The following is a 25,179-nucleotide window of genomic DNA, read 5'->3' on the forward strand; positions in this document are numbered from 1 at the left end:
TGATTTAGTTGGTGTTGGTCCTGCTTTCAGCAGGGAATTGCACTGGATGACATCCTGAGGCATTATCCAAACCTCATCTTCTATGACTCTATGATTCTTTGTCTCTTCTCTAAACTAACAGTTCCCAACTTTTCAGTCTATCTGCATCAGGCAGCCTCTGCCATTCTCACAGCCTGTCTCAGAAATCCCCTTTCTATCTGCTATATCCTTTATAGGGATTGGGTGATCAAAACCGAGTGCATGTTCATACCAGGTTATTCACTATCCCATTCCTTAGGCATCCAAACATTATCTTTGTTTTGGACACTTCTGCAAATGAGCAGGTGTTTTTCAATGACACCAAGCCACAGGAGCCAGTTAGCCTCCCCTTCTGGTTAAATAGGGGGGAACCTATTGAGAAAGCCCACAGTAAGGGGAATCTGGACTCCTGGGGCCCACATCCCAAATTTAAGGACTTGGATAGGAAGTGGCTTGGAGTTCCTGGGCCAGGAAGAAGTGGGTGAAGGCAGCCAGCGTCCCCCAGTTTCTTCCCCCCTACTTGGCATTCTAGTCACTAGGCTACCCAGCCTCCAGGGACCCAGCCAGAGGCCTACAACATGGACTCTCTAGCCTGGCTTTCATTGCACTAAGGAACAATGATGGATAACCAGTATCTACACTCGTGTTTCTTGCTGATGGTGCCTATTATGTTTTCCCACCCCATGATGTGTAGGAATTATTGACACATGGAGTATGATCAGTTGTTAATAGCAACAAAGAATCCTGTGGCACCTTATAGACTAACAGACGTTCTGCAGCATGAGCTTTCGTGGGTGAATACCCACTTCTTCAGATGCAAGTCTTGCATCTGAAGAAGTGGGTATTCACCCACGAAAGCTCATGCTGCAGAACGTCTGTTAGTCTATAAGGTGCCACAGGATTCTTTGTTGCTTTTACAGATCCAGACTAACACGGCTACCCCTCTGATACTTGACAGTTGTTAATAATTTATTTCTCTGAATAATGAAAATGTCATTTTTCAGTGTGTGAAGAGTGACCAATCTGCTTCTCCCATGAGAACATCCTCCAGTAGTGCATGTAATGTCTCATATTCACATTGTCTCTCCATCCAGGCAGTTGTACTGCGACCATCACCCTGGGCACATACAGGAAGTCAGAGGAACATATGGTACATGCAGGAGACACTATTCTGCCTCAGGGTTGGACACCTTCTCCCCTACTCCATGTCTGATTCCAATGCAACCGATTTCACCAACCCCTCCACCTTCATCCTGCTGGGCATTCCTGGCCTGGAGACAGCCCATGTCTGGATCTCCATCCCCTTCTGCACCATATATGCCATAGCCATCTTGGGGAACTTCACCATCCTGTTCATCGTGAAGATGGAGCCGAGCCTCCATGAGCCCATGTACTATTTCCTCTGCATGCTGGCCGTCACCGACCTGGTCCTGTCCACGTCCATCCTGCCCAAAATGCTGAGCATCTTCTGGTTCAACTCCAGGGAGATTGAATTCAGTGCCTGCCTCATTCAACTATACTTCATTCACTGCTTCTCAGTGATGGAGTCTGGGATCTCTGCGGCCATGGCTTTTGATCGCTATGTGGCCATCTGTGATCCCCTGAGACATTCCACCATCCTGACAAACCCTGTGGTGGCCATGATTGGCCTGGCCGTGATGCTGCGTGGCTGCATAATCGTACTGCCAACTCCCTTCCTGGCGAGGCAGTGGCCATATTGCAGAACTAACATCATCCCCCACACATACTGTGATGGCATGGCCGTGGTGAAACTGGCCTGTGCCGACATCCGCATCAATAGTTACTACAGCCTCTCTGTGGCAATCTTGGTGTCTGGTGTGGATGTGTTTTTTATCACTCTATCCTACACCCAGATCCTCAGGGCCATCTTCAGCCTCCCCACAAAGGACGCCCGGCTCAAGACTTTTAGGACCTGCGGCTCCCACCTCTGTGTCTTCTTAACCTTTTGCATCCCAGCTCTCTTCTCCATCCTCACGCACCGGTTTGGCCAGAATGTGCCCCTGCATTTCCATGTTCTCATGGCCAACATTTACCTCTTGGTGCCTCCCATGTTGAACCCCATCATCTACGGGGTGGGGACCAAACGTATTCGGGACAGGCTGCTCCAGCTCTTTACTTGTAAAGGGACCTAAAGTTTTCCCTGGTCCTCTGTCTTTCAGGCCCAGCTCCAAACAGACTGGCTGGTGACATGATGCTGGGCTCTCTTCCCTGACACTGACTGGGCAGTTAGAGAGACATGAATCCCTTTCCTGAACTTTGTGTGCAGTGTCAGCGTGTGACAAATTGGGGAATCGGTCTGGGTACAACTCATTGAGTTGACACCTTTCTAAGGGTTTGTTACTAGACCCCCAAGGCCCCTTTGCCACTCCTCTTCTACCAACGCCCTGCCCCTGCTCTGTCTCTTCCCTGCAAGGCCCTGTCCCTGTCGCATGCTCCTGTCTTACCCTCCCCTTGTCACTTGCTGGATCATCCCCAGGTCCATCCTCCCCCGCTCCCCATGTGCAAGGGAGACATTTAAGGGTTAGTTAGGGGTGACAATTTTAAACATGATTCAAAGGGCTATTTAGGCAGATAACTTAGCAATTAGCGGACAGGAACACTGTATCTAATTCCTGTATAAAAGAATGAAAAATAAATAAATATTAGACCCACTCAGCTCTGGTACTAACGTGTTCTGGCATCTTGAGGCAAGGAGGGGCAAGCAGGAGCAAGGGAGGAGAGATTTCAGGGGTGCAAAACGGGCCCACCGCAGTCCCAGGCTGCCTGCCGGGGGACCTAGTAACATCATGTTGGAGTTTATTTTATGGAGTGGCTTGTTATGGTCTTGTTTTGAAATGGGATTGGCTTGGTTTTTGGCTTATATTGAAAGTCGGGGTGTTTATTTACAGTGTGCAAGTTGGCATTAGTGTGTTACAGTGGGGGACAGCTATATCTTGGGTCTATAAAAGAACATCAGAATCACCCTACTGAGTAAGACCAATGGTCCATCTGTCCCAGTATCCTGTTTTCCAGTAGTGACCAATACCACATACCTCAGTTGGGTTGAACAGAACAGGAAATCATCTAATGATTCATCCCCCGTCACCCACTTCCAGTCTCTGGAAAACAGACCCTATGGACATGCAGAACGTGGTGTTGGATCCCTGCCCATCCTGGATAATAGCCATTGATGGGCCTATTGTCCATGAACTTATATAGTTCTTATAATAAATAATAATAATAATAGTCCCCCAGCAAATTGTTCCATAGGGTGTCTGTGAAGAAATTATTTCTTTCATTTATTTTAAATCTGCTGACTATTAATTTCACTGGGTGACCCCTAATTTTTGTGTTATGTGGAGGAGTAAATAACATTTCCTTATTCAATTTTTCCACACAAGTCATGATTTAGAGCCCTCTCTCATACCCCTGGTGTGACAAAGTCCCTCTTCTGCCTTGGTGCATCCTGCCCTTTCTGGAGGATTTTCTCTCCTCAGAGGTTCACGGCAACCCTCAGTTTGGCCACTTTTGCTAGAGACTCAAACCTGCCATTCACTCAGCTCACCTCATCGCTGGCCAGCCTGGGGGAAGGGAGGAGAACAATCCCCGCAGTCTCTGTGTCCCACCTAGTGGGTCGAGGACAGATCAGATTCCTCTTCAACTTAGATGTTTGCCCTCTGATGTGACTCACAGCCCAGTTCAAGTCCTCCTGTGTCAAATAGGGAGTTGGGGGATGGGGAGAACCCGGCCCGAACTCTACTCTGGGTCCCAGCCCAGGGCCTTGTGGGTAGCAGCGCTCTGCAACATCTCCTGAACCAGCTGCGTGACAGTGACCGCTCCTGGGGCCACTTCCCCACGGCCACCCCCAGTATCTTCTTGATCCTCACCACAGGACCTTTTCCCGAAGACGTTCCTACTCCTCGGTCCTCCAGCAGCTCCTGGCGCGCCCCTCAGGATCTGAAGGGAGGTCTTTTTAAAGCCAGGTGCCCTGATTAGCCTGCCTGCCTGAACTGGTTCTAGCAGGCTCCTGACTGACCTAGGGCAGCTCCTGCTCTGGTCACTCAGGGAACAGAAAACTACTCATCCAGTGGCCAGTATATTTGCCCTCTACCAGACTCCTGTACCCAACTTGTCTGGGTCTCTCACACTGGTTAATCATCTCTTTCCCGAGCTGTGAAGTCCCAGTCTTTTTAATATCTCCTCACACTGAAGTGTTCTGTACCTTTTATAATTTATCTTGGTTCTGGGCCTCCCTCAGAGTCCCCACCCAGCTCTAAACTGAACTCTCCAGTCCCTCATCTCACCTTTGACTCATTTTCCTGGCCAAAGGTATCACCCGGTCGCACCCTCCTCCTGGGTCTCAGGTTACACAGGTGCAAATAGCTGGGCAGTTTCACCAGCCCCGAGGACCTCAGCAAAATCACATACCCAATTCCCACTACCAAAGTATTCATAGAATCATAGAATCTCAGGGTTGGAAGGGACCTCAGGAGGTATCTAGTCCAACCCCCTGCTCAAAGCAGGACCAATTCCCAACTAAATCATCCCAGCCAGGGCACTGTCAAGCCTGACCTTAAAAACCTCTAAGGAAGGAGATTCCACCACCTCCCTAGGGAACCCATTACAGTGCTTCACCACCCTACTAGTGAAATAGTGTTTCCTTATATCCAACCTAGACCTTCCCCACTGCAACTTGAGACCATTGCTTCTTCTTCTGTTATCTGGTACCACTGAGAACAGTCTAGATTCATCCTCTTTGGAACCCCCTTTCAGGTATGTCATAGGTTTATTCCCCACTTTGAACTTTAGCGTTCATAAGATGGGGACCTGCATGGACTCCTCTAAACTAAAATCCTAGTTTAGATCTGGTTCTCGCTGCCACCAGTCAAGTTTTAAGTGTCTGACACACTCCCTGTTCCCCCAAAACTTTCCCTGGGGAACACAGATCCAAACACCTTGAATCTCAGCACCAAGGGAAATAAACCATTCCCCTCTCCCCCCTCCTAGTGCTTAGGAGAGATACCTGGATTCCAACTCCTTGAATCAAACAAAGAGGGATTCACTTTCCCCCCCTCCCCTTCCCCTGAAAATCCAAACAAGGGAAGAAATCAATCAAGTTCTAAAAGGAAAAGATTTTATTAAAAGAAAGAAAGAAAGTACACTATCTCTGTAATACCAGGATGCAAAAATACAGGGTTTAACTTATAAACCTGGAGAGACTTCCCCCTCCCTCCTCCTCAGAATAATCAGTAATAGCAAACAGAAATAAAGAATTTATCCAGCAAACACACAATTGCAAATACAGAAAGCAACTCAAAAGACTAATCCGCCTTTTTAACTAATACTCACTATATTGAATAGAAGAGACTATTTCAGGAAACTTGGAGAACTTGAAGGATATGACTGGCCTCTCTTAAATCCAAAAAGAGACTAACTCCAAACAAAGAAACACAGACAAAGACTTCCCTCCACAGAGATTTGATATTATCTTGTTCCTTGATTGGTCCTCTGGTCAGGTGTTCATCAGGTTACCGAGCTTGTTAACCCTTTACAGGTAAAAGAGACTTTAACCTTTAACTATCTGTTTATGACAAGGTAGTTGAAAGCAGCTATCAAATCCTCCCTCATTCTTCTCTTCTGCAGACTAAACAATCCCAGTTCCCTCAGCCTCTCCTCATCAGTCATGTGCTCCAGCCCCCTGATCACTTTTGTTGCCCTCCGCTGGACTCTTTCCAATTTCTCCACATCCTTCTTGTAGTGTGGGGCCCAAACTGGACACAGTACTCCAGATGAGGCCTCACCAATGTCGAATAGAGGGGAATGATCATGTCCCTCAATTTGCTGGCAATGCCCCTACTTATACATCCCAAAATGATGTTAGCCTTCTTGGCTACAAAGGCACACTGTTGACTCATATCCAGCTTCTCGTCCACTGTAACCCCTAGGTCCTTTTCTGCAGAACTGCTGCCCAGCTCTAGTCTGTAGCAGTGCATGGGATTCTTCCATCCTAAGTGCAGGACATTCCTTGACTTTCTTCTTGTTGCTAACATACCTGTAGAAACCCTTCTTGTTACTCTTAACATCTCCTGCTAGCTGCAATTCCAAGTGTGATTTGGCCTTCCTGATTTCACTCCTGCATGCCTGAGCAATATTTTTATACTCCTCCCTGGTCATTTCTCCAATCTTCCACTTCTTGTAAGCTGTTTTTTTGTGTTTAAAATCAACAAGGATTTCACTGTTAAGCTAAGCTGGTCGCCTGCCCTATTTACTATTCTTTCTACACATCGGATGTTTTTTTTCCTGCAACCTCAATAAGGATTCTTACAGCCAGCTCTCCTGGACTCCTTTCCCCCTCATGTTATTCTCCCAGAGGATCTTGCCCATCAGTTCCCTCCTGAACTTGACCATCTCATGGTCACTGCCTCCCAGGTTCCCATCCACTTTTGCTTCCCCTACTAACTCTTCTCTGTTTGTGAGCAGCAGGTCAAGAAAAGCTCTGCCCCTAGCTGATTCCTCCAGCACTTGCACCAGGAAATTGTCCCCTACACGTTCCAAAAACTTCTTGGATTGTCTGTGCACCACTGTGTTGCTCTCCCAGCAGGTATCAGGGTGATTAAAGTCTCCCATGAGAACAAGGGCCTGCGATCTAGTAACTTCTGCTAGTTGCCGGAAGACAGCCTCGTCCACCTCATCCCCCTGGTCTGGTGGTCTATAGCAGACTCTCACCACGATATCACCCTTGTTGCTCACACTTGTAAACTTAATCCTGATACATCTTGAAGGGAAGCCCAAAACCATAACAGAGGAGGGGAGATTGGAGGATGGGTGGGAGTGACAGAGAGGACCAAAACTAATAGCAGTTTATGGGGATACCAGAAGGGGCACCCAGAGATGGCATATCAGCCCTGGAGGCAACCCAAGGGCCTACCTCACAGGGAGCAGCCCTCTCCACCACAAGGGAGACCCCAGATGCCCTCTCATCCCTCAACCCCATTCCCCAGCAACCCACCTTGCTCCAGTGACAAGCCAGCTGGGCGATGTTTTAAATGTAACAAGCTGGGGCATGTGAATGCCAACTGCCCCAAGAGCACTAGCAGACTGCAGTTCATTGCACCGGGGTTACACCATGAGTCCTCAGGCCCAGGTGCCTCTCAAATACCCCCAGAGCAAAGGGAGACCCTGAATGTGGGCGGGAAGAAGGTTATCACATGGAGAGACACTGGAGCGCAGGTGTCAGCTATCCACCAATCCCTAGTGGACCTCAAACTCATTAATCCAGAGGCCCAAGTAATGGTTCAACCTTTAAAGCAGACTCTCTTGACCTGCCTACAGCAAGGTTAAGGGGCCATTGCAATTGGTGAAGCAGCAATGGGAGAGGGTTACACCTTCTCCAGGGACTAACATTTTGGACTTTGTAGACAAACTTCAGAACACTATCAGAGACGCTTTAGCCCTTGCTTGAGAAAACCTACAGAATTCTCAGCAAGAACATAAGGCCTGGTATGATACACATGCCAGAGAGCGTTCCTTCAAGGTAGGTGACCAAGTCATGGTCTGGAAGGCACTCCAGGCCCATCAGATGGAAGTATCGTGGGATGGGCCGTTCAAGGCCCAAGAGCACATGGGAGCTATAATTACCTCATAGATTTCCCAGACCCTTACCTTAAGCCTAAGGTGAATCATGATAATTGTCTAAAGCCCTTTCACTCCCAAGAATTCGAGGCTCTTCAGGTCACAGCCCAGGAGAGACATGATGCTGAGTGGCCTGAAGGAGTCTACGATGAAGGGGAAAATGATCGTGGCGTCGAGGAGGTAAGCCTCTCCATAAGACTCGGGCGTGAACAGCGACAGCAGATCAAGGAACTGTCCACCAGCTTCGCGCTGATGTTTTCAGCCACCCCAGGATGGAGCGAACAGGCGTACCACTCCATTAGCACCAGAGATTCTGGCTCCTTCTCAGGCTCAGCTTGGCCACCCCTGACCTATGGGAATCCAAGACCCTCCAGCTGGGGCAGTCCTGGAAAGTCTGACTCAGCCTGGAACATTCGATTTCAAATACCCCTGGGAGAGACTGGGAGGAAATGAACCGAGAGGGAGAGAACAAACCCAGTGCAAACACTGATCCAGTCTCTATCCTGCCTATGGGGCCCCTTTGTTCCTGGGCAGCTGTTTGGGGAGGGAAAGGCCTCTGTGCCCAGGACAGGCCTGCGGCTGCACTCCAATCACGTAACGTCGTGCTGGTGTTGCTTTTACTAAGTCTCTTCTCCTGAAGCAACCACTATAACTGTGATGCGGTGGCAGGTTTCTGAGTAGGTGCAGAAGTGGAGGCCTGAAGTTCACACCTCACAGAAGCAAAGAACTCACAAACTCCAGCTTGTTCTGAAAATGTCAAATTCACCCTGAGAGGATGGTGAAGGCTCAGGCTCCCTCTTCCAGCCTTTCCTCCGCATCCCACCTAACAAACAGGCCCTGCCAGAGCGGGAGTCCATTTCCTTCTTGGTGTGAGGGAGAGACCGTGATTAGGGTAGGGAAGTCAGGACTGCTGGGTTCTGTCTGTCATCCTGCCACTCAATCTCTGTGTGACCTTGGCTACTATTTATCCAGCTATCCTGGGCATTTACAGGGTATCGAACCCTATGCTGATCTAGGCATTATTCCTAGTTTCTTTACTAATCAGCTAGAATTTTTAAATATACACAAATTCAGAGAGCAGCTAATTCCTCTCTGACTCAGCAGAGAGCTCAAGAGTTCTCATCTCCCTTTGGGAACGTCCCTTAATTACTGTTTACTCCGAAAGCTGGATAAATAGCACAGAAGCCTCCCCCCTAGAGGCTGAGCGAACCCCCCTGGGATTGCACAGAGCTATATTATAAACGGTGCACACCCCTGTGTTGGCTTTCGGCGTGGGATGCTGCTGCAGATGCTGATGTGAGAGAGGTGTGGGGCACAGCTACCTGAGGAGTCACAGGTACCCATGTCTTGCTGTCCGACACACCCGGTACAACATGGGCATGATGGGATAGAGAATAGGTCTGTTGTTCTTTCCACTCAGCACAGCGGTTAAACATTGCAGGGCCCTTCCCACCAGGGATGAGTTTGTTCCAGTATCATGGCTCAAAACCTCACACTTTGCTGAGCAGCCCCGCCCACTCTGGCTGATGGCCTCCAGTCCCGAGGTGGCTGCATCTCAGTGGCACAGGGAATCCTTCACGATGAAATATGTTAGTAGATGTACAATACAAATCCAGATTCTGAGGCTGTGGCCTGTACTTTACTCAGGCTGCATGGAAGCAAAATTCTCCTTGGAGAAAGACCTGAGTAAAGACCTTCTGTGTTAATGTACTGAGACTGTAACCTTCTCCTCTTGCATTTCAGCCCTCTGGCTGTTAGTGGGGAGAGGGGTTGCTGTTACCTGACTTTTATCTGCTGGGAAGTATGGAAGTGCGAGGGCTCCTCCTTTTTCAGCATGGGCAAGACATCTTCAATACTAAATTCAGTTGAGAAGTCGACTGAACTGTTACGCCTGAAACTTTCAAAAAACAATTCAGCTGGAAGCCGACACCCAGTGTGGAAAATTTCAGTGCAAAGGGTTAAAGTTTGACAAACATAAATAACTGAAAATGAGGTTTTCTAATGGAAGGTGTCAGGCAGCCGTAACTGACGGCGGTGCCACCAGTAGCACCTACAATGGTCAATCCATTTAGGAATCCAGTTCTGTTAAGCTCTTTGCTCCAATAATGTTGGTGTCAAAAAGTTCCACAGGCCAAATATGATTAATGTAACAAATTTCCTTTTATAGGTGTTATACGTTCAGTCTTTCGATGGGACTGAATGTTTCCCTCTCCCTCTGTTATGAGCTGGGTCTCAGATTTTAGATCATCCATTCTGACATGCTGTATAACACAGGCCATTACATTTCACCTTGTTACCCCAATATTGAGCCCAATGACTTTTGTTACACTGAGACCCGGTGTAGACTAGGATTTTACATCATTGAATCATAGAGCCACAGGGTGAGAAGGGGCTGCAAGTATCATCTCGTTTAGCTTGCTGCTGAGATGGAGGATTTCTTGCATATTAACCACCCAGGACAGATAACTCTCCAGCTTTCTTTTGAAAACCTCAAGCGCAGGAGCTTCCACAACCTCGCGAATCACATGTTCAATTGTCCTCCTCTTTGGACAGTTCGGAAGCTTTTCCCAAAATTTCATCTAAATCTGCTATGCTGGAGTTTGAACACTTGCCCCTCCCTCCGTGGTGAGACAGAACAACTTTTCTCCTCCTTATCTTTGTCAGCCTTTCAAGTATCTGGAGACCGCTCTCATGTCCCCCTCAATCTCCTCTTTTCTAAACTAAACATACCCAGTTCCTACAGCCTTTTCTTTTATGGTTTGTATTCCTTCCCTTGGATCAGCTTTGTCTTTTGACTCTGGGTCCCTCTAGTCCAACACCCTATTAAAAGTTGGACCTACCCTGAGAGAGGCATATATCATCTCCCATGTCTTGCATGCTATATCTCTCGTAATGCAACCCACACTGTATTTTCTGTTTTTTCCAATAGCAAAATAATCCACACCCCTGAGAGATGAAACTATATGAACTTAACCTCAGTATAGACAGCACGAGGTAAGGGGAGGAATTGTTCTCTCGACCGAGCTACCACCTTTCCTGGAGGTGGATTTCCCTCACTGATGGGAGAACCCCTACAGTCGGTGTAGGTAGTGTCTACACAGAAGTGCTACAGCAGTGCCACTGTAGCATTTTAAGTGTAGACAAGCCCTCAAGGAGATCTTCCAGAAAAGTCACCCAGTCTGGATCTGCAGACATGGGGAGTTGGAGAATCCAACACTTCCCTTCGCAGTTTGTTCCAATAGTTAAACACCCTCAGTGTTAAACATTTGGCCCTTATTTGCAATTGAAATTTGTCTTGGGCTTTCCTCTGTCTTTCTCTGCTCTATTAAAGAGCCCATTATACCCATGGATTTCTCCCCATGAAAGCCTGTTTGATCATCCCTTTTGTAATATAAATAGACGAGGATCTTTATGTCTCTCACTATTTGGCATTTTTTGCAGCCTCCAATCCTTTTTGTGGCTCTTTTCTGCACCCTCCTAATTTTTCAATATCCTTTTTGAAATGTGGACCTCATAACTGGACACAGTCAGTTTCACCAATGCCACGTGTAGAGGTAAAATCCTTCCCCTGCTCCAACTCACCCTCCCCCGTTTATACATCCAAGGATCACGTCAGTCCTTTTGGCCACAGCATCGCACTGGGAGCTCACAATGAGTTGGGTGTCCATAGTGACCCCTAAATCCTTTTCAGTGTCCCTGAATTCCATAACAGTGTCCTAGTCTGTTGGTTGGGCCTGCAATCTCTCCTAATGCAGAACAAAACTATTCCTTGAACACATCTACCGATGTCTTTAACATCCCTTATCAATGTTCATAACTTTCCATTTGCATTGCTTGCTGTCTATCTTTCCCTTTTTCCCATTTGTATCTATTGCTCCCACCCGGCCAATTACCGACTTGGTTTTGTCACTGAAACGGGTTTGTAGCCAAAGCTGTCCACTTTCTTGACTGTGGAATTATGGCTTTTTAGCTATTTAATAAACTCTTCTTCATGGATTCCCGGTCGTCACTGCCATTTACTGTCTAAATATTTTCTCCTAATCAGTTTTTTCTGATAATGCCCAACATACAATCATAGAACCATAGAATCTCAGGGTTGGAAGGGACCTCAGGAGGTATCTAGTCCAACCCCCTGCTCAAAGCAGGACCAAACCCAACGAAATCATCACAGCCAGGGCTTTGTCAAGCCTGACCTTAAAAAGCTCTAAGGCAGTAGATTCCACCACCTCCCTAGGGAACCCATTCCAGTGCTTCACCACCCTCCTAGTGAAATAGTGTTTCCTAATATCCAACCTAAACCTCCCCCACTGCAACTTGAGACCATTGTTCCTTGTCCTTGTTCTGTCAGCTCTGGGGAATTGGCTCCTCTGAAGCACTAAGTATTTCTAGAGATTACTCTGTGTGAACTGTTCTCTGTTTCTCCATTGGAATGTAATCAGTTCCAATCTTTAATCTTGTTCTCCTCTATCTTCTGACCCCCTTCTTTGTTTCTTTTCTAACCCAAACAGTTCCAGACATTTCATTCCGTCTGCCTCTGGCAGCCTCCCCCATTCACAGAGCCTGTCTGGAAAACCCCCTTTCTATCTGCTACATGCTTTATAGAGACTGGGTGACCAAACTGAGCGCACATCCAGAGCAGGTTATTCTCTTTGCCATTCCTTACGCATCTGAACATTGTCTTTGTTTTGGCCATTTCTGTGACTGAGCAGGAGTTTGTCAATGAAACCAAGAGATTTTCCCTGTGGTGTGTTCTAATTGGGATGTTTTCCCTGCTATACGTTTTGGAAAAGGTTTGGTGTTTTCTGCACTCTCACATTTTGAGGAACGGGTATATGGGGAACGGCCCACTACAGTGGCTATCTAGCCGGGCTGGTGTTTCCTGCTGGTGCCTATTAAGGTTTCCCACACCATGATGTGTAGGAATGGGCATTATCTGGGTCAGTTCTTCATAATTCATTTCTCTAAGTAATGAAAATATCATTTTTCAGTGTGTGAAAAGCAATCAATCTGCTTCACCCATGACTACAGCCTCCCATAGTGCATGCAGTGTCTCATGTTAACATCGTCTCTCTGTCTAGGTATTTGTACTGCGACCATCACCCTAGAGCCTGGGCACATACAGGAAGTCAGAGGAACATACGGTACACGCACTAGACACCGTTCTGCCTCAGAGTTGGACACCTTCTCCTCTACTCCATGTCAGATTCCAACATGACTGACTTCACCAACCGCTCCACCTTCATCCTGCTGGGCATTCCTGGTCTGGAGACAGCCTATGTCTGGATCTCCATCCCTTTCTGCACCATTTATGCCATGTCATGGGGAACTTCACCATCCTGTTCATTGTAAAGAGGGAGCCGAGCCTCCATGAGCCCATGTACTATTTCCTCTGTATGCTGGCTGTCACCGATCTTTTACTATCTACATCTACCATTCCCAAAACGCTGAACATCTTCTTGTTCAATTCCAGGGAGATCGATTTCAGTGCCTGCCTCACCCAGATGTACTTCGTTCAGTGCTTCTCAGTGATGGCGTCTGGAATCCTCGTGGCCATGGCTTTTGATCGCTACGTGGCCATCTGCCATCCCCTGAGATATTCCACCATCCTGACAAACTCTGTGGTGGCCAAGATCGGCCTGGCCATGGTACTGCGCAGTGGTATGCTCATAATGCCCAATCCTATCCTGGCAAAGCAGTGGCCATATTGCAGAACCAACATCACCCCCCACACGTACTGTGAGGGCATAGCTGTGTTGAAGGTTGCATGTGCTGACATACGCGTCAGTAGTTACTATGCCCTCTCTGTGGCATTCTTGGTGACCGGTGTGGATGTTTCTTTTATCTCCGTGTCCTATATCCAGATCCTCAGGGCCATCTTCAGTCTTCCCACAAAGGACATCCAGCTCAAGGCTTTTAGGAGCTGTGGCTCCCACCTCTTTGTCTTCTTAATATTGTGCATCCCATCTTTGTTCTCCATCCTCACACACCGGTTTGGCCAGAATGTCCCCCTGCACTTCCATGTTCTCATTGCTAACGTGTACCTCCTGGTACCCCCCATGATGAACCCCATCATCTATGGGGTGAGGACCAAACAGATCAGAAACAGCCTGCTCGGTTCTTCACTTGTAAAGGGACCTAAAGTTCTCTTCTGGTGCTCTGACTCTCATACTGAGCTCCGTGCAGAGCTGGCAGGTGCATGGTGCCGCACTCTCTTCCCTGAATCACTGACTGGACAGTCAAAGAGACATTAAATCTTTTCCTGATCTTACTGTGCAGTGTCAGCGTTAGAACCTGGGGAGTTGGTCTATGTAGAACTCACTGGGTTGCCACCTTTCTTATTGCTGGTAATGGACCCTGAATTCCCCATGCCGTACCCCCACCTCTTCTGCCAAGGCTCTGTCCCTGTGCCTCCTCTTTCCATCATATTTTGCTCCTCTACTCCCTACCCTTGTCACACCCTGGATCATTTAAACCTCCCTTACCCACCCGCAGATGCAAGGGAGTTGTTTCAGATTTCAGTCAGGGTGACCACCGTAACGGTGATTCCTGGGGCTACTTATGGTCTTGAAAACTCTATTTTTTGGCAGATAACTTAGCAAAATTTGTGGCAGGAGCACTGTATCTAATTCTAATATAAAAGAAAGAAAATTAAATAAATACTAGACCCACTCCACTCTAATACTAACATGTTCTCACATCTTGTGGCCAGTCACATAAGGGACACTGATTAGGTTTAAAATTTATATATATATATACTAAACAATATATATATACTATTGTTTATTAGCCAGCCTGCCCATCCCTCTATGCACCAGCCCCTTTTCATGAGCAGATTTTTCTTTACGGAAAGGTAGATTTTAAGTGGCTATAAGTAATAAGTGTACAGATCAATGTAGATTCCTCAAGAAATAAAACAAAATTGCAATCTGAGTTCTGTAAACTAGACAGGATTTGAGTCAAGCCATGTCTCACCCTCATGGTACAAACAGTTTTCCAATCCCCCATACACAGGCTGGGATTTCTCCTTTCCAGCCTGGGACCACCTGCCCAGTCAGAGTCTTTCATAGTGTTGCCCTGTGGATGGAAATTAATTTGTTACAAGCAAAAGCCCCCAGTACCGTTAGTGGGAAAGTTCAGGCACAAGAGTTAGTCCAGTTTTACATGAGCTGGTCACACGTCCTTTCATGCAGCGGGCAGCAGGTTTAAAACAAATATGAGGAAGTTCTTCTTCACACAGCGCACAGTCAACCTGTGGAACTCCTTGCCGGAGGAGGTTGTGATGGCTAGGACTATAACAATGTTTAAAAGAGGACTGGATAAATTCATGGTGGCTAAGTCCATAAATGGCTATTAGCCAGGATGGGTAAGAATGGTGTCCCTAGCCTCTGTTCGTCAGAGGATGGAGATGGATGGCAGGAGAGAGATCACTTGATCATTACCTGTTAGGTTCACTCCCTCTGGGGCACCTGGCATTGGCCACTGTCGGTAGACAGATACTGGGCTAAATGGACCTTTGGTCTGACCCAGTATGGCTGTTATTATGTTCATGCTTTGATGTGTCTTACCAGATACCGTTATCCATATTCTGGCTAGAATGTCCACAGTTAAGTCCATCAGATGGAGATACGTTTCTTCCATGATCCATTGTGTTCATTGAGGGGCCACCAACTTGAATAATCCTTTCACAATATGCTGTCTAGACTGGATGTAAACTACCTTGTGGGAACTACCACAGGAGCAAACACATTTGAAATACTGGTGCATAGTCAATGTTCATAACTTTAGGTACAAAAATGATACATGCATAAAAATAGGGTAATGATATTCAGTAAATCATAATATTTCCATTGATATATGACATGAAATACAGAGGAGAAAAGTAAGCTGAGGTACTTAGCAAAAGACAATGAACAAGTGATTTCCCCTCTACCCATCACACATGCTGAAATTGTCGCTCTCTCACTTTCCTTGTTCAGTGACAAAGAGTCCTGTGGCACCTTATAGACTAACAGGTGTATTAGAGCATGAGCTTTCGGGGGTGGATACCCACTTCGTCAGACGCATGTAATGGAAATTTCCAGAGGCAGGTATACATATGCAGGCCAGAATCAGTCTGGAGATAACAAGGTTAGTTCAATCAGGGAGGATGAGGCCCTGTTCTAGCAGCTGAGGTGTGAAAACCAAGGGAGGAGAAACTGGTTTTGTAGTTGGCAAGCCATTCACATCACTTTGTTTAATCCTGAGCTGATGGTGTCAAATTTGCAGATGAACTGAAGCTCAGCAGTTTCTCTCTGAAGTCTGGTCCTGAAGTTTTTTTGCTGGAGGATGGCCACCTTAAGATCTGCTATTGTGTGTAGAGGGAGGTTGAAGTGTTCTACAGGTTTTTGTATATTGCCATTCCCAATATCTGACTTGTGTCCATTTGTCCTTTTCTGTAGGGACTGTCCAGTCTGGCCGATGTACATAGCAGAAGGGCATTGCTGGCATATGATGGCATATATTACATTGATGGACGTGCAGGTGAATGAACCGGTGATGGTGTGGCTGATCTGGTTAGGTCCTGTGATGGTGTCGCTGGTGTAGATATGTGGGCAGAGTTGCATCGAGGTTGTTCCATGCACTATAACATGCCACAGGACTCTTTGTTGCTTTTTACAGATCCAGACTAACGTGGCTACTCTGATACTTGTTCAGCGAGTGTCACCTGAACTCATACATTACTGGGTGGGCACAAGCTAAAGGGGAGCACACATGACCTCACCACATGACTCCTCCTTTCCCCACCCCCAGCCTGGGGCTCCCACACTCTTTTGTGTCCAGGTGCCATTTAAAGTTGCCAGGTACCCGGTTTTCAACTGGAAAAGGGGATACGGCAGAGTCTAGTTACTGCAGGGTGGAGGGAAACCTTGGGTCATTAACCCATGGCAGCCCGTGCTACCCCGGAGCTGCCTCCTACCTGCAGGCAGGCTCCTTATCAGGCTGTAGGAGCTCCCAGCCCAGCCCCAGGCAGAGGGAGCCCGGCTGGACATGGGCACCATTAAGGGAGACACAGAGAAGGACAAGAGAAATGATTAGGGATATGGAGAGATTAATAAGACTGGGACTTTTCAGCTTGGAAAAGAAACGACTAAGGGGGGATATGACGGAGGTTCTATAAAATCACGACTGGTGTGGAAAAGTTGAATAAGGAAAAGTTATTCACTACTTCTCATAAGACAAAAACTAGGGAGCACCCACTAAGTTCTTCTAAGCTGTAGGCCGTGCAGGATGGGGAAAGCACCCCTCCCCTAGCCCAGCACCTCTCCCTGGCCCCAAGCTGCTGCACCGAGAGAGAGCTGGGGTGCGTCTTCTCTCTCTGCCACAGCCCAGGTGTAGCCTATAGGGCTCACCTGCTTGCTTGCTTCTATATCTTTTCTTATGGATTTCTTATTGCCTTTTGGTTTTGATTCTTTGCTTTATTACAATAGGTTATAATAGGTTTATATTAAAGTAGTTTGGCTGTAAGGAAAGGGACCTGCACCCTAAGCCTGTTAACCTTGGCCCTATCCCAGAGACTTCATCCCCCTGCATGCTAATTCTTTGCCCCATCCCTGAGCCCCTTCCTGCTCCCTGAACCCCTCATCCCTGGTCCCACCCCAGAGCCAGCACCCCCAGCCAAAGGCCTTGTACCCCCACACCCCAACCCTCTTCCCCAGTCCTGAGACCCCTCCCACACTCCAAACCGCTTGGCCCTACCCGTGCCACACATCACCTCCGTATTGGTCCACGTACCAAAATTAATTCCACATGTGGATGTAAAAAATTAGCGGGAACACTGGCCACCCAATGAATTAATAAGCAGCTGATTTCAAACAACCAAAAGGAAGTATTTCTTCACACCCAACCTGTGGAACTCTTTGCCAGGGGATGTTGTGAAGGACAAAACTACACCAGGATTCCATTAAGAACTAGATCAGTTCATGGAGGATAGGTCCATCAATGGCTATTAGCTGTGATAGGCAGGGATCCAAAACCATGTTCTGTGTGTCCCTCACCCCTGATTGCCAAGAGCTGGGAATGGATGACAGGGGATGGATGACTTGATGATTATAGCATTGGCCTGCTAAACCCAGGGTTGTGAGATCAGTCCTTGAGGGGGGCACTTAGGGATCTGGGGTGAAAATCAGTGCTGGGTCCTGCTAGTGAAGGCAGGGGGCTGGACTCAATGACCTTCCAGTTTCATAATATAGGTATAGCTCCATATATTATTATTATTTATTTTTTATACCTGTTCTGTTCATTCCCTTTGGGGCACCTGGCACTGGCCATTGATGAAGACAGGACACTGGGCTAGATGGACCAATGTCCATTCTTAGGTTCTTTCCCATGTCTTTCCTCCCCAGCGGAAGGGCAGCAATTTTAGATTTTGGTGGAGAAGGCAACGATAACTGTGATTCCAGGGGCTACTTAGACATTTGAAAACTATATCGAATTCCCCAATATAGTAAATAAATAAATATTAGACCCATTCAGCTCTAAGAGTAACATTTTCTTAGGTCTTATGCAAATTCACTTCAGGGACACTGGTTAGGCTTAAATTTAAAAATAAAATTAATGTGTATTCTTACTTTGCTCCTAACTCTGCAGAGAGAGAGAGGCAGTGCTGGGTTCCATCTCAGCTCTGGGAGGGGAGTGGGGTCTAGTGGGATACAGCAGGGGGAAGATACATCTGCAGTCCATATAAAAACATAAGAGGTCGCATAGAGAAGACCTCTTAGAGGTCGCACTGATCATCAAAAACAGGAGTAAGTAGCTCTTTCTCTGGGGAATATTCTCAGCACCCTCTCACGGATCTCCTTTGCCCTCACCCCGTAAATGACTGGGTTCAGCATGGGGGGCATGAGGATATGGAAACTGGCAACCAGAATGTGGGCAGAACGGGGAATCTGCTGGCCGAACCTGTGTGTGAGGTACGAGAAAAGCACCGGGGTGTAGAATATGAACATCACGGCCATGTGGGAGCCGCAGGTGCTGAGAGCCTTGAGGCATGCGTCCTTGGATGGGAGCCGGAAGATGGCCTGTAGTATACGGACATAGGACAAGAAAATCATGATCAAATCTATCACTAAGAGGTAAACTAAAAACAAGTCATATTCTCCATTGGCCCTAATGTCTGCACAGGCCAGCTTTGCAATTCCCATGTGCTTGCAGTAGGCATGGGCAAGGACATGGGCTCCACAGAAAGGCAGACGGTCAACCAGGAACACCAGGGGGAAAATGAGGACTCCTGGCTTCAATATAGTCACCAGGCCTATCAGTGCAATTCTCTTCTTTGCTAAGATCACAGTGTATCTCAGAGGGTCACAGATGGCCACCTATCTGTCAAAGGCCATGGCCAGAAGAACGGCCGACTCCATTCCCGTGAAGGTGTGAATGAAGAACATCTGGGTGAGGCAGCCACCAAAGCTGATCTCTCTGAAGTTGAACCAGAAGATGCCCAGCATTCTGGGCACTGTAGCAGTAGAGAGGCCCAGGTCGACGGCTGACAGCACGCACAGCAAGTAGAACATGGGCTGGTGGAGCCTGGGCTCTGTTTTGACGATGAGCAGGATGGTGCAGTTTCCCAGCGGTGTTATGATGTAGACAGTGCAGAAGAGGATGGAGATCCAGACGTGTGCGGCTTCCAGCCCCGGGATGCCCAGCAGGATGAATGTGGAAGGCTGGGAGTAGGTATAATTGAGCAGTGGCATCTCCAGCGGTTGCTGATGTCCCGGCTGTGGGCACAGACATTCCCTGCAAGGAAAAACAGCGCTGCTTTACTCTGCTTAGCATCGCTCATCCAAACAGTACTTAGGAGTCAAAGAGAGAAACTACAGAAAGAGAAACGAGCAAGTGAGGAGAGGGAAGTTGTCAGCTGAGACCGAGAGTCTGTGAGAGCCAGGGAGGCCTCTGAAACAGCAGGAGCCCAGAGCAGAAGACTTTCACACCAGGGACAGTAAGGCGATGAGGAGGGACAGGTAGGAGCGACTACGGTACGACAATGTCCTTGTAATTTCTAAATCTTATGGAGGAGCGTTTGGAAACCCTTTAACAGGGACAGTAATTAGCCATGGGAACAATTTCCCAAGGGTCCTGGTGGATTTTTTGTTAAATTGACAATTGTTAAATCCAAACTGGACGTCGTTCTAACAGCTGTGCTCGAGGATTGTTTGGGGGCAGAGCTCTGGCCTGGGCTGTGCAGGGGGTCAGACGAGGTGATCACAATGGCCCCTTCTGGCTTCGGACTGTACAGGGGCAGCAGGATATCAGGGGAGTTGGGAGGGGAACGCAGAGGCAGGAGGCTCAGCTCCAAAAGTTTGAAAACTGCGTTCGGGGTGCAGGTAGGGGGTGACTCGGGCTGTGTGCAGGCAGGAGGTAGGGCAGGGTGGAGAGAGGGGTGGCTGGGGCTGGGCGTGGGCACAGGTAGGGCAGGGTGAAGAGAGGGGGGGCTGGGGCAGTGTGCAGGAAGGTGGTAGCTTAGCGTGGAGGAGGGGGTAGCTCGGGGCTGTATGTGGGCAGGGTGTAGCTCAGGGTGTAGTCAGGACGTAGTACGGTGACCGTATGTCCCATTTATAAAGGGAAAGTCCTGTGTTTTGGGACAATTCCTTATTTAGGTGCCTATTACCACCCACCCCCTGTCCCGTTTTTTCACAGTTGCTGTCTGGTCACTCTAGCAGGTAGCTGTGGGCGATGTGAGAAAAGGAGGTTCCAGTGACTCCCAGTTACCCCCTCCCTGCACCCTGAATTCTCCCCTGCCCCCACACAGCCCCAGCGACCCTCTTCCTGCACCCTGAGCTACCCCCTCCCTGCACACAGCCCCTAGAGACCCCCTCCCTGCACCCTGAGCTACCCCCTGCCCCCACACAGCCTCTAGCGACCCCCCCTGCACCCTGAGCCACCCCCGCCCCCCACACTGCCCCTAGCGACCCCCTCCCTGCACCCTGAGCTGCCCCCTGCCCTCACACAGCCCCTAGCGACCCCCTCCCTGCACCCTGAGATACCCCCTGCCCCCACACAGCCCCTAGCGACCCCTGCACCCTGAGCCACCCTCCCGCACACAGCCCCTAGCGACCCCCTCCCTGCACCCTGAGCTACCCCTGCCCACACACAGCCCCTAGCGACCCCTCCTGCACTCTGAGCTGCCCCTGCCCCCACACAGCCCCTAGCAACCCCTCCCTGCACCCTGAGCTACCCCTGCCCACATACAGCCCCTAGTGACCCCCTCCCTGCACCCTGAGCTGCCCCTGACCACACACAGCCCCTAGCGACCCTCCCTGCACCCTGAACTACCCCCTGCCCACACACAGCCCCTAGCGACCCCTCCCTGCACCCTGAGCTACCCCTGCCCACACACAGCCCCTAGCAACCCCCTCCCTGCACCCTGAGCTACCCCCTGCCCCCACACAGCCCCTAGCGACCCCTCCCTGCACTCTGAGCTGCCCCCAGGCCCCACACAGCCCCTAGCAACCCCTCCCTGCACCCTGAGCTACCCCTGCCCACACACAGCCCCTAGTGACCCCCTCCCGGCACCGGAGCTACCCCCACACAGCCCCGAGCGACCCCCTGCCGGCTCCCTCAGTGATTTTGAGACTTTTTGAGCTAAGCCCCCCCTTGAGCTATGATTTTTGGCTGCCCCCCTCCCCCCATCCCAGGCAGGTGGGGTGGCTGGCTGAGGGGAGCGCTGTCCCCCCAGATGTAGAAGTCAGACTATGCCGATGAAGAAACGAAGTTTAAGGTGCTAAGTAGCCCCTGGGGTCACTTTTCTGATCTTCACAGCAGTCGCTGCCCCCTTGCGGAGGGGTCTCCAGGCCAGGGGCGGGCTCGGCCGGGTCTGCAGGGTCACATACCCCTTGCTGCCGGCCAGCGCTGCGGACCCGGCTGTCTGCAGAGCTCAGGAGTTCACAGATAAAGCCACTCGGGAGGAAATGCCGCGGCTGAGCGAGAGCTGTTAGCATGAGGCCCAGGCCGAGCACAGCCAGGCCACCTGGCCCTGAGTTCTCCCTCCCTGCCCGGCCTCCTCTGCTGAAGTTTATGGTCTGGGAAGAAAACCTGCCTCCCAAACTCAGGCCAGTGGAATCGGACCCCCTGCCAGCAAACCACCCATGCCGGCACCTCCCTCTCCGAGCCACTCAGCACCCCCTTGTCACTGCCCTGAAGCTTTGCGCAGCCCAGCCTGGGCTGGGAGATGGCAGGCAGCAAACTCACCCCGAGAGCAGAGCGAGGATTGTCCGGGAGCGTCGGGATCCTGGCACGCCGTGGAATGGCCGAGAGCCACGACTGCGCAGCTGGGAACCCGGGAGTGTTAGTAACATATCCCAGGAACCCCCATGGAGCAGCCTCCCTGCCTGACCCCCAGCGACCTGAGCAGAAAAACCTCTCCAGCCCTAGATCACCCCTGAGCATCCCTCCCCAGCTCCATGTCTGCAGACGCAGGGGAGAAGGGAGAGTTAATGGTCCCACCGGCTCTGCCCACGCTGGGGGTCAGGACCTGCCGGGAGTCTGTGCGGAGCTCGGGGGATGGGGGGAGGGGAAATGAGCCTCCCAGAGAGGACAGCCCAAAAACATGCAACGAGCACAGATGGGCCCGGCCCCACCCCACGCGCTGACTGCCCCAAGCTCAGGGAAAGCTCTGACCTGGTTCCAGACTGCCCAGTGCGGGCCCAGTCTGCCAGCTCCCCGACAGGCTGAGGGAGGGAGCCCGCCCCTTAGCCAAGTCACCTCTCCCTGTGCCTCAGTTTACCTATTTGTATAATGGGGATATGTTCATAGGGACTTTCCTTTGCTTGGTGTTTTGAAGATCCTTCTATGAAAGGTGATAAGTTACTGAGGAGAATGACTGATCTCTGATCCCTTAATGACAGGCCCATGTGCCTGGAGAAAGTGTTTGTGTCTTCCCTCAGGCATCTATCTCCAGATCTGCCTGTCTACTATCTACCCATCCATCCTGGGCATTTACAGGGCATCAGACCCTATGGAGACCTAGGCACTATCCCTTGTTTTCTTACTAATCAACTATATTTTTAAATACACAGAGCAGCCAATTCCTCTTAGACTCAGCACAGAGCCCAAGAGTTCTCATCTGCCCTTAGGCAGGTCCCTTAATTGCTGTTTATTCCTAAAGCTGGAAAAATAGCACAGAAGCACAGACAGACCTGTCTCCAGCCTGTTTACATTCGGTTTCTCGCTTATCTGCTAGATGCTGAGGAAACTGCACTGGATTGCACAGCACTATATTATAAATGGGGCACAACCATGTGCTGGCTCTAGGCGTGGGATGTTGCTGCAAAAGCTGAGCTGAGAGAGGTGTGGGACACGGATACCTGAGCGGGATTCTGAGGGAAGATGCTTCCATCTCAGAATTCACAGGTACCGTCTCTTGATACTTGACACATCCAGGGCATTGTGGGCATGATGGAATAGAAAATAGGTCTGTTCTTTCCACTCTGTGCAGCGATTAAACATCTTAGGGCCCTTGTCACAGAGGAAGAGTTTGCTCTAGTGTCACTGGCCAAAATGTTCCTCTTTCCTGTTCATCCCCGGCTGATGGCCTCTAGCCCTGAGGTGGCTGCATTTCAGTGCATTTCAGTGGCACAGTGGATCCTTCAGGATGAAAGGTGTTAGTAGATGTACAAGACAAGGCCAAATTCTGAGGCCCTGGCTCGTACCTTACACTGAGGCAAAACTCCCCTTGGAGTGAGAACTGAGAAAAGACCTCAGGAGCCAGCTGTGGGTTAATGCACAGAGACTTTCACCTCCTCCTCTCCCATCTCAGGGATCTGGCTGTTAACAGGAAGCAGGGGGCAGGTGGGGCTGTTACCTGACTTTTATGTGCTGCAAGGCCTGGAGATGCTAGGGCAACTCACAGGAACAATTCTAAAGATTTTTCAACATGGGCAAGACATCTTGTCTCCTGGCTTAATTTGAGAAGTTGGCTGAATTGTTATGCCTGAAACTTTCAAAATACATTTCAACCAGAAGCAGACACTCAGCATGGGAAATTTCAGTCCAAAAGGTAAACAACTGAAAATGAGGTCTTCTAATTGAAGGTGTTAGACAACCTTAACTAGATGTGGTACTGCCAGCCCCACCTACAATGGCCCATCCATTTGTGAATCCCATTCTGCTCAGCTCTTCGTTACAATAATGTTGGTGGCAAGAAGTTCCACAGGCCAAATACAATTTATGTGACATTTTTTCTTTTATTGGCATTATACATTCAGACTTTCAATGAAATTGAATGTTCCCTTGTTTGTATGTTATGAGAGGGAGTAAATATAAACGCCTGATCTTCCTTCTTTATTGATAAATGCATAGGTTTCAAGGTCAGGGGACCATTAGATCATCCAGTCTGACCTCCTGTATAACACAGGCCATTAAATTTCACCTAGTTACCCCTCTGTTGAGCCCAATGAGTTGTGTTTGACTAAGGCCTGGTCTTCAGTTAGAATAATAGAATCATAGAATCTCAGGGTTGGAAGGGACCTCAGGAGGTATCTAGTCCAACCCCCTGTTCAAAGAAGGACCAACATCAACTAAATTTACATGGATTTACAATATTGAATCATGGAGTCACAGGGTCAGAAGGGACAGAAAACATCATCTAGTTTAATGCCCTTCCAAGATGCAGGATTTGTTCCGTCTAAACCATCCCAGACAGAAGATTACCCAGACTTCTTGGGAAAACCTCCAGTGAAGGAGCTTCCACAACCTCCTGAGGCACCTGTTCCATTGTCCTCCTGCCCTTACAGTTGGGAAGCATGCCCAGAAGAGAATGGGATTATCACTTTCCAGTATCAGGGACACAAATAGTACAGGGCACTTATGCAGGACTAAATTCTCAGACAAAAATGACCATAGGGGCTGTGGATTTAGAACACCTCACCTGGAGTGAACTAGTGGTAAAAATCAAACAGGCAGGAGATTTGCTGCGAGAGACTGGGGTTTTGAAAAGACAAGTCAGCAAAAAGACTCCCTCAGAGCCCGTGCAGGCTATCACATTACAAATAATAGTCCTCACTCTGCCAGTCATCCTCCCAGTTCTAATTCCCCTACCTCCCCCAACCCTGGGCAGCGCCAACCCAAGGAGACCCTTAGGAACATGATTTGGAAGGAGCTGGTGAATTTAGGGGAGGATTTGGGAAAATATGAGTGCCAGCCCCTCGGCATCCTGATTAATGCTTTGTCTCAGGCCATGCAAAGAACGGAGTTAATGCAGGGAGCTCCCCCACAACCCACTGCCCCGGTACGGACTGCATCCCCTACACCAACTCCCTGTCAAAGCCAGATCCCTACCCCCTCTTCTGAGTGCAGGCTCTGGCAGTCTGATGATCATTAGAGGTGCCTGGTTCCCCACGGGGCTCCCCAGCTGATAGCGAGACTTCAGTGCAACATATGCGGGAGACCCACTGGAGGGCTACAGTGAGGAACCCAGGAGTGTGCGCCCAATTGCTAGCATCAGTAAACAGTAGTCCCCAGTGGATCTCCGGAGGGAGACCCACCACTAAACAGGTT

At 49.2% G+C, this 25,179-nt stretch overlaps 2 protein-coding genes across 2 annotated transcripts; one reads left to right on the forward strand and one right to left on the reverse strand.

The window, feature by feature from the left end:
- Positions 1 to 1,223: 1,223 nt before the first annotated feature.
- LOC120395911 (olfactory receptor 52E4-like) lies at positions 1,224 to 2,171 on the forward strand. The gene has a single exon (XM_039520723.1). It carries the CDS (start codon positions 1,224 to 1,226, stop codon positions 2,169 to 2,171), a length of 948 nt encoding a protein of 315 aa, XP_039376657.1.
- Positions 2,172 to 18,422: 16,251 nt separating this feature from the next.
- Positions 18,423 to 19,379, reverse strand: LOC120373286 (olfactory receptor 52E4-like). Its single transcript, XM_039491531.1, is given in 1 exon segment — positions 18,423 to 19,379. A coding segment is annotated over 1 exon segment (957 nt).
- Between the last annotated feature and the right edge of the window lie 5,800 nt (positions 19,380 to 25,179).

The sequence above is a fragment of the Mauremys reevesii genome, linkage group 1 (assembly GCF_016161935.1).
Source record: "Mauremys reevesii isolate NIE-2019 linkage group 1, ASM1616193v1, whole genome shotgun sequence".
NCBI classification, from domain to species: Eukaryota; Metazoa; Chordata; order Testudines; family Geoemydidae; genus Mauremys; species Mauremys reevesii.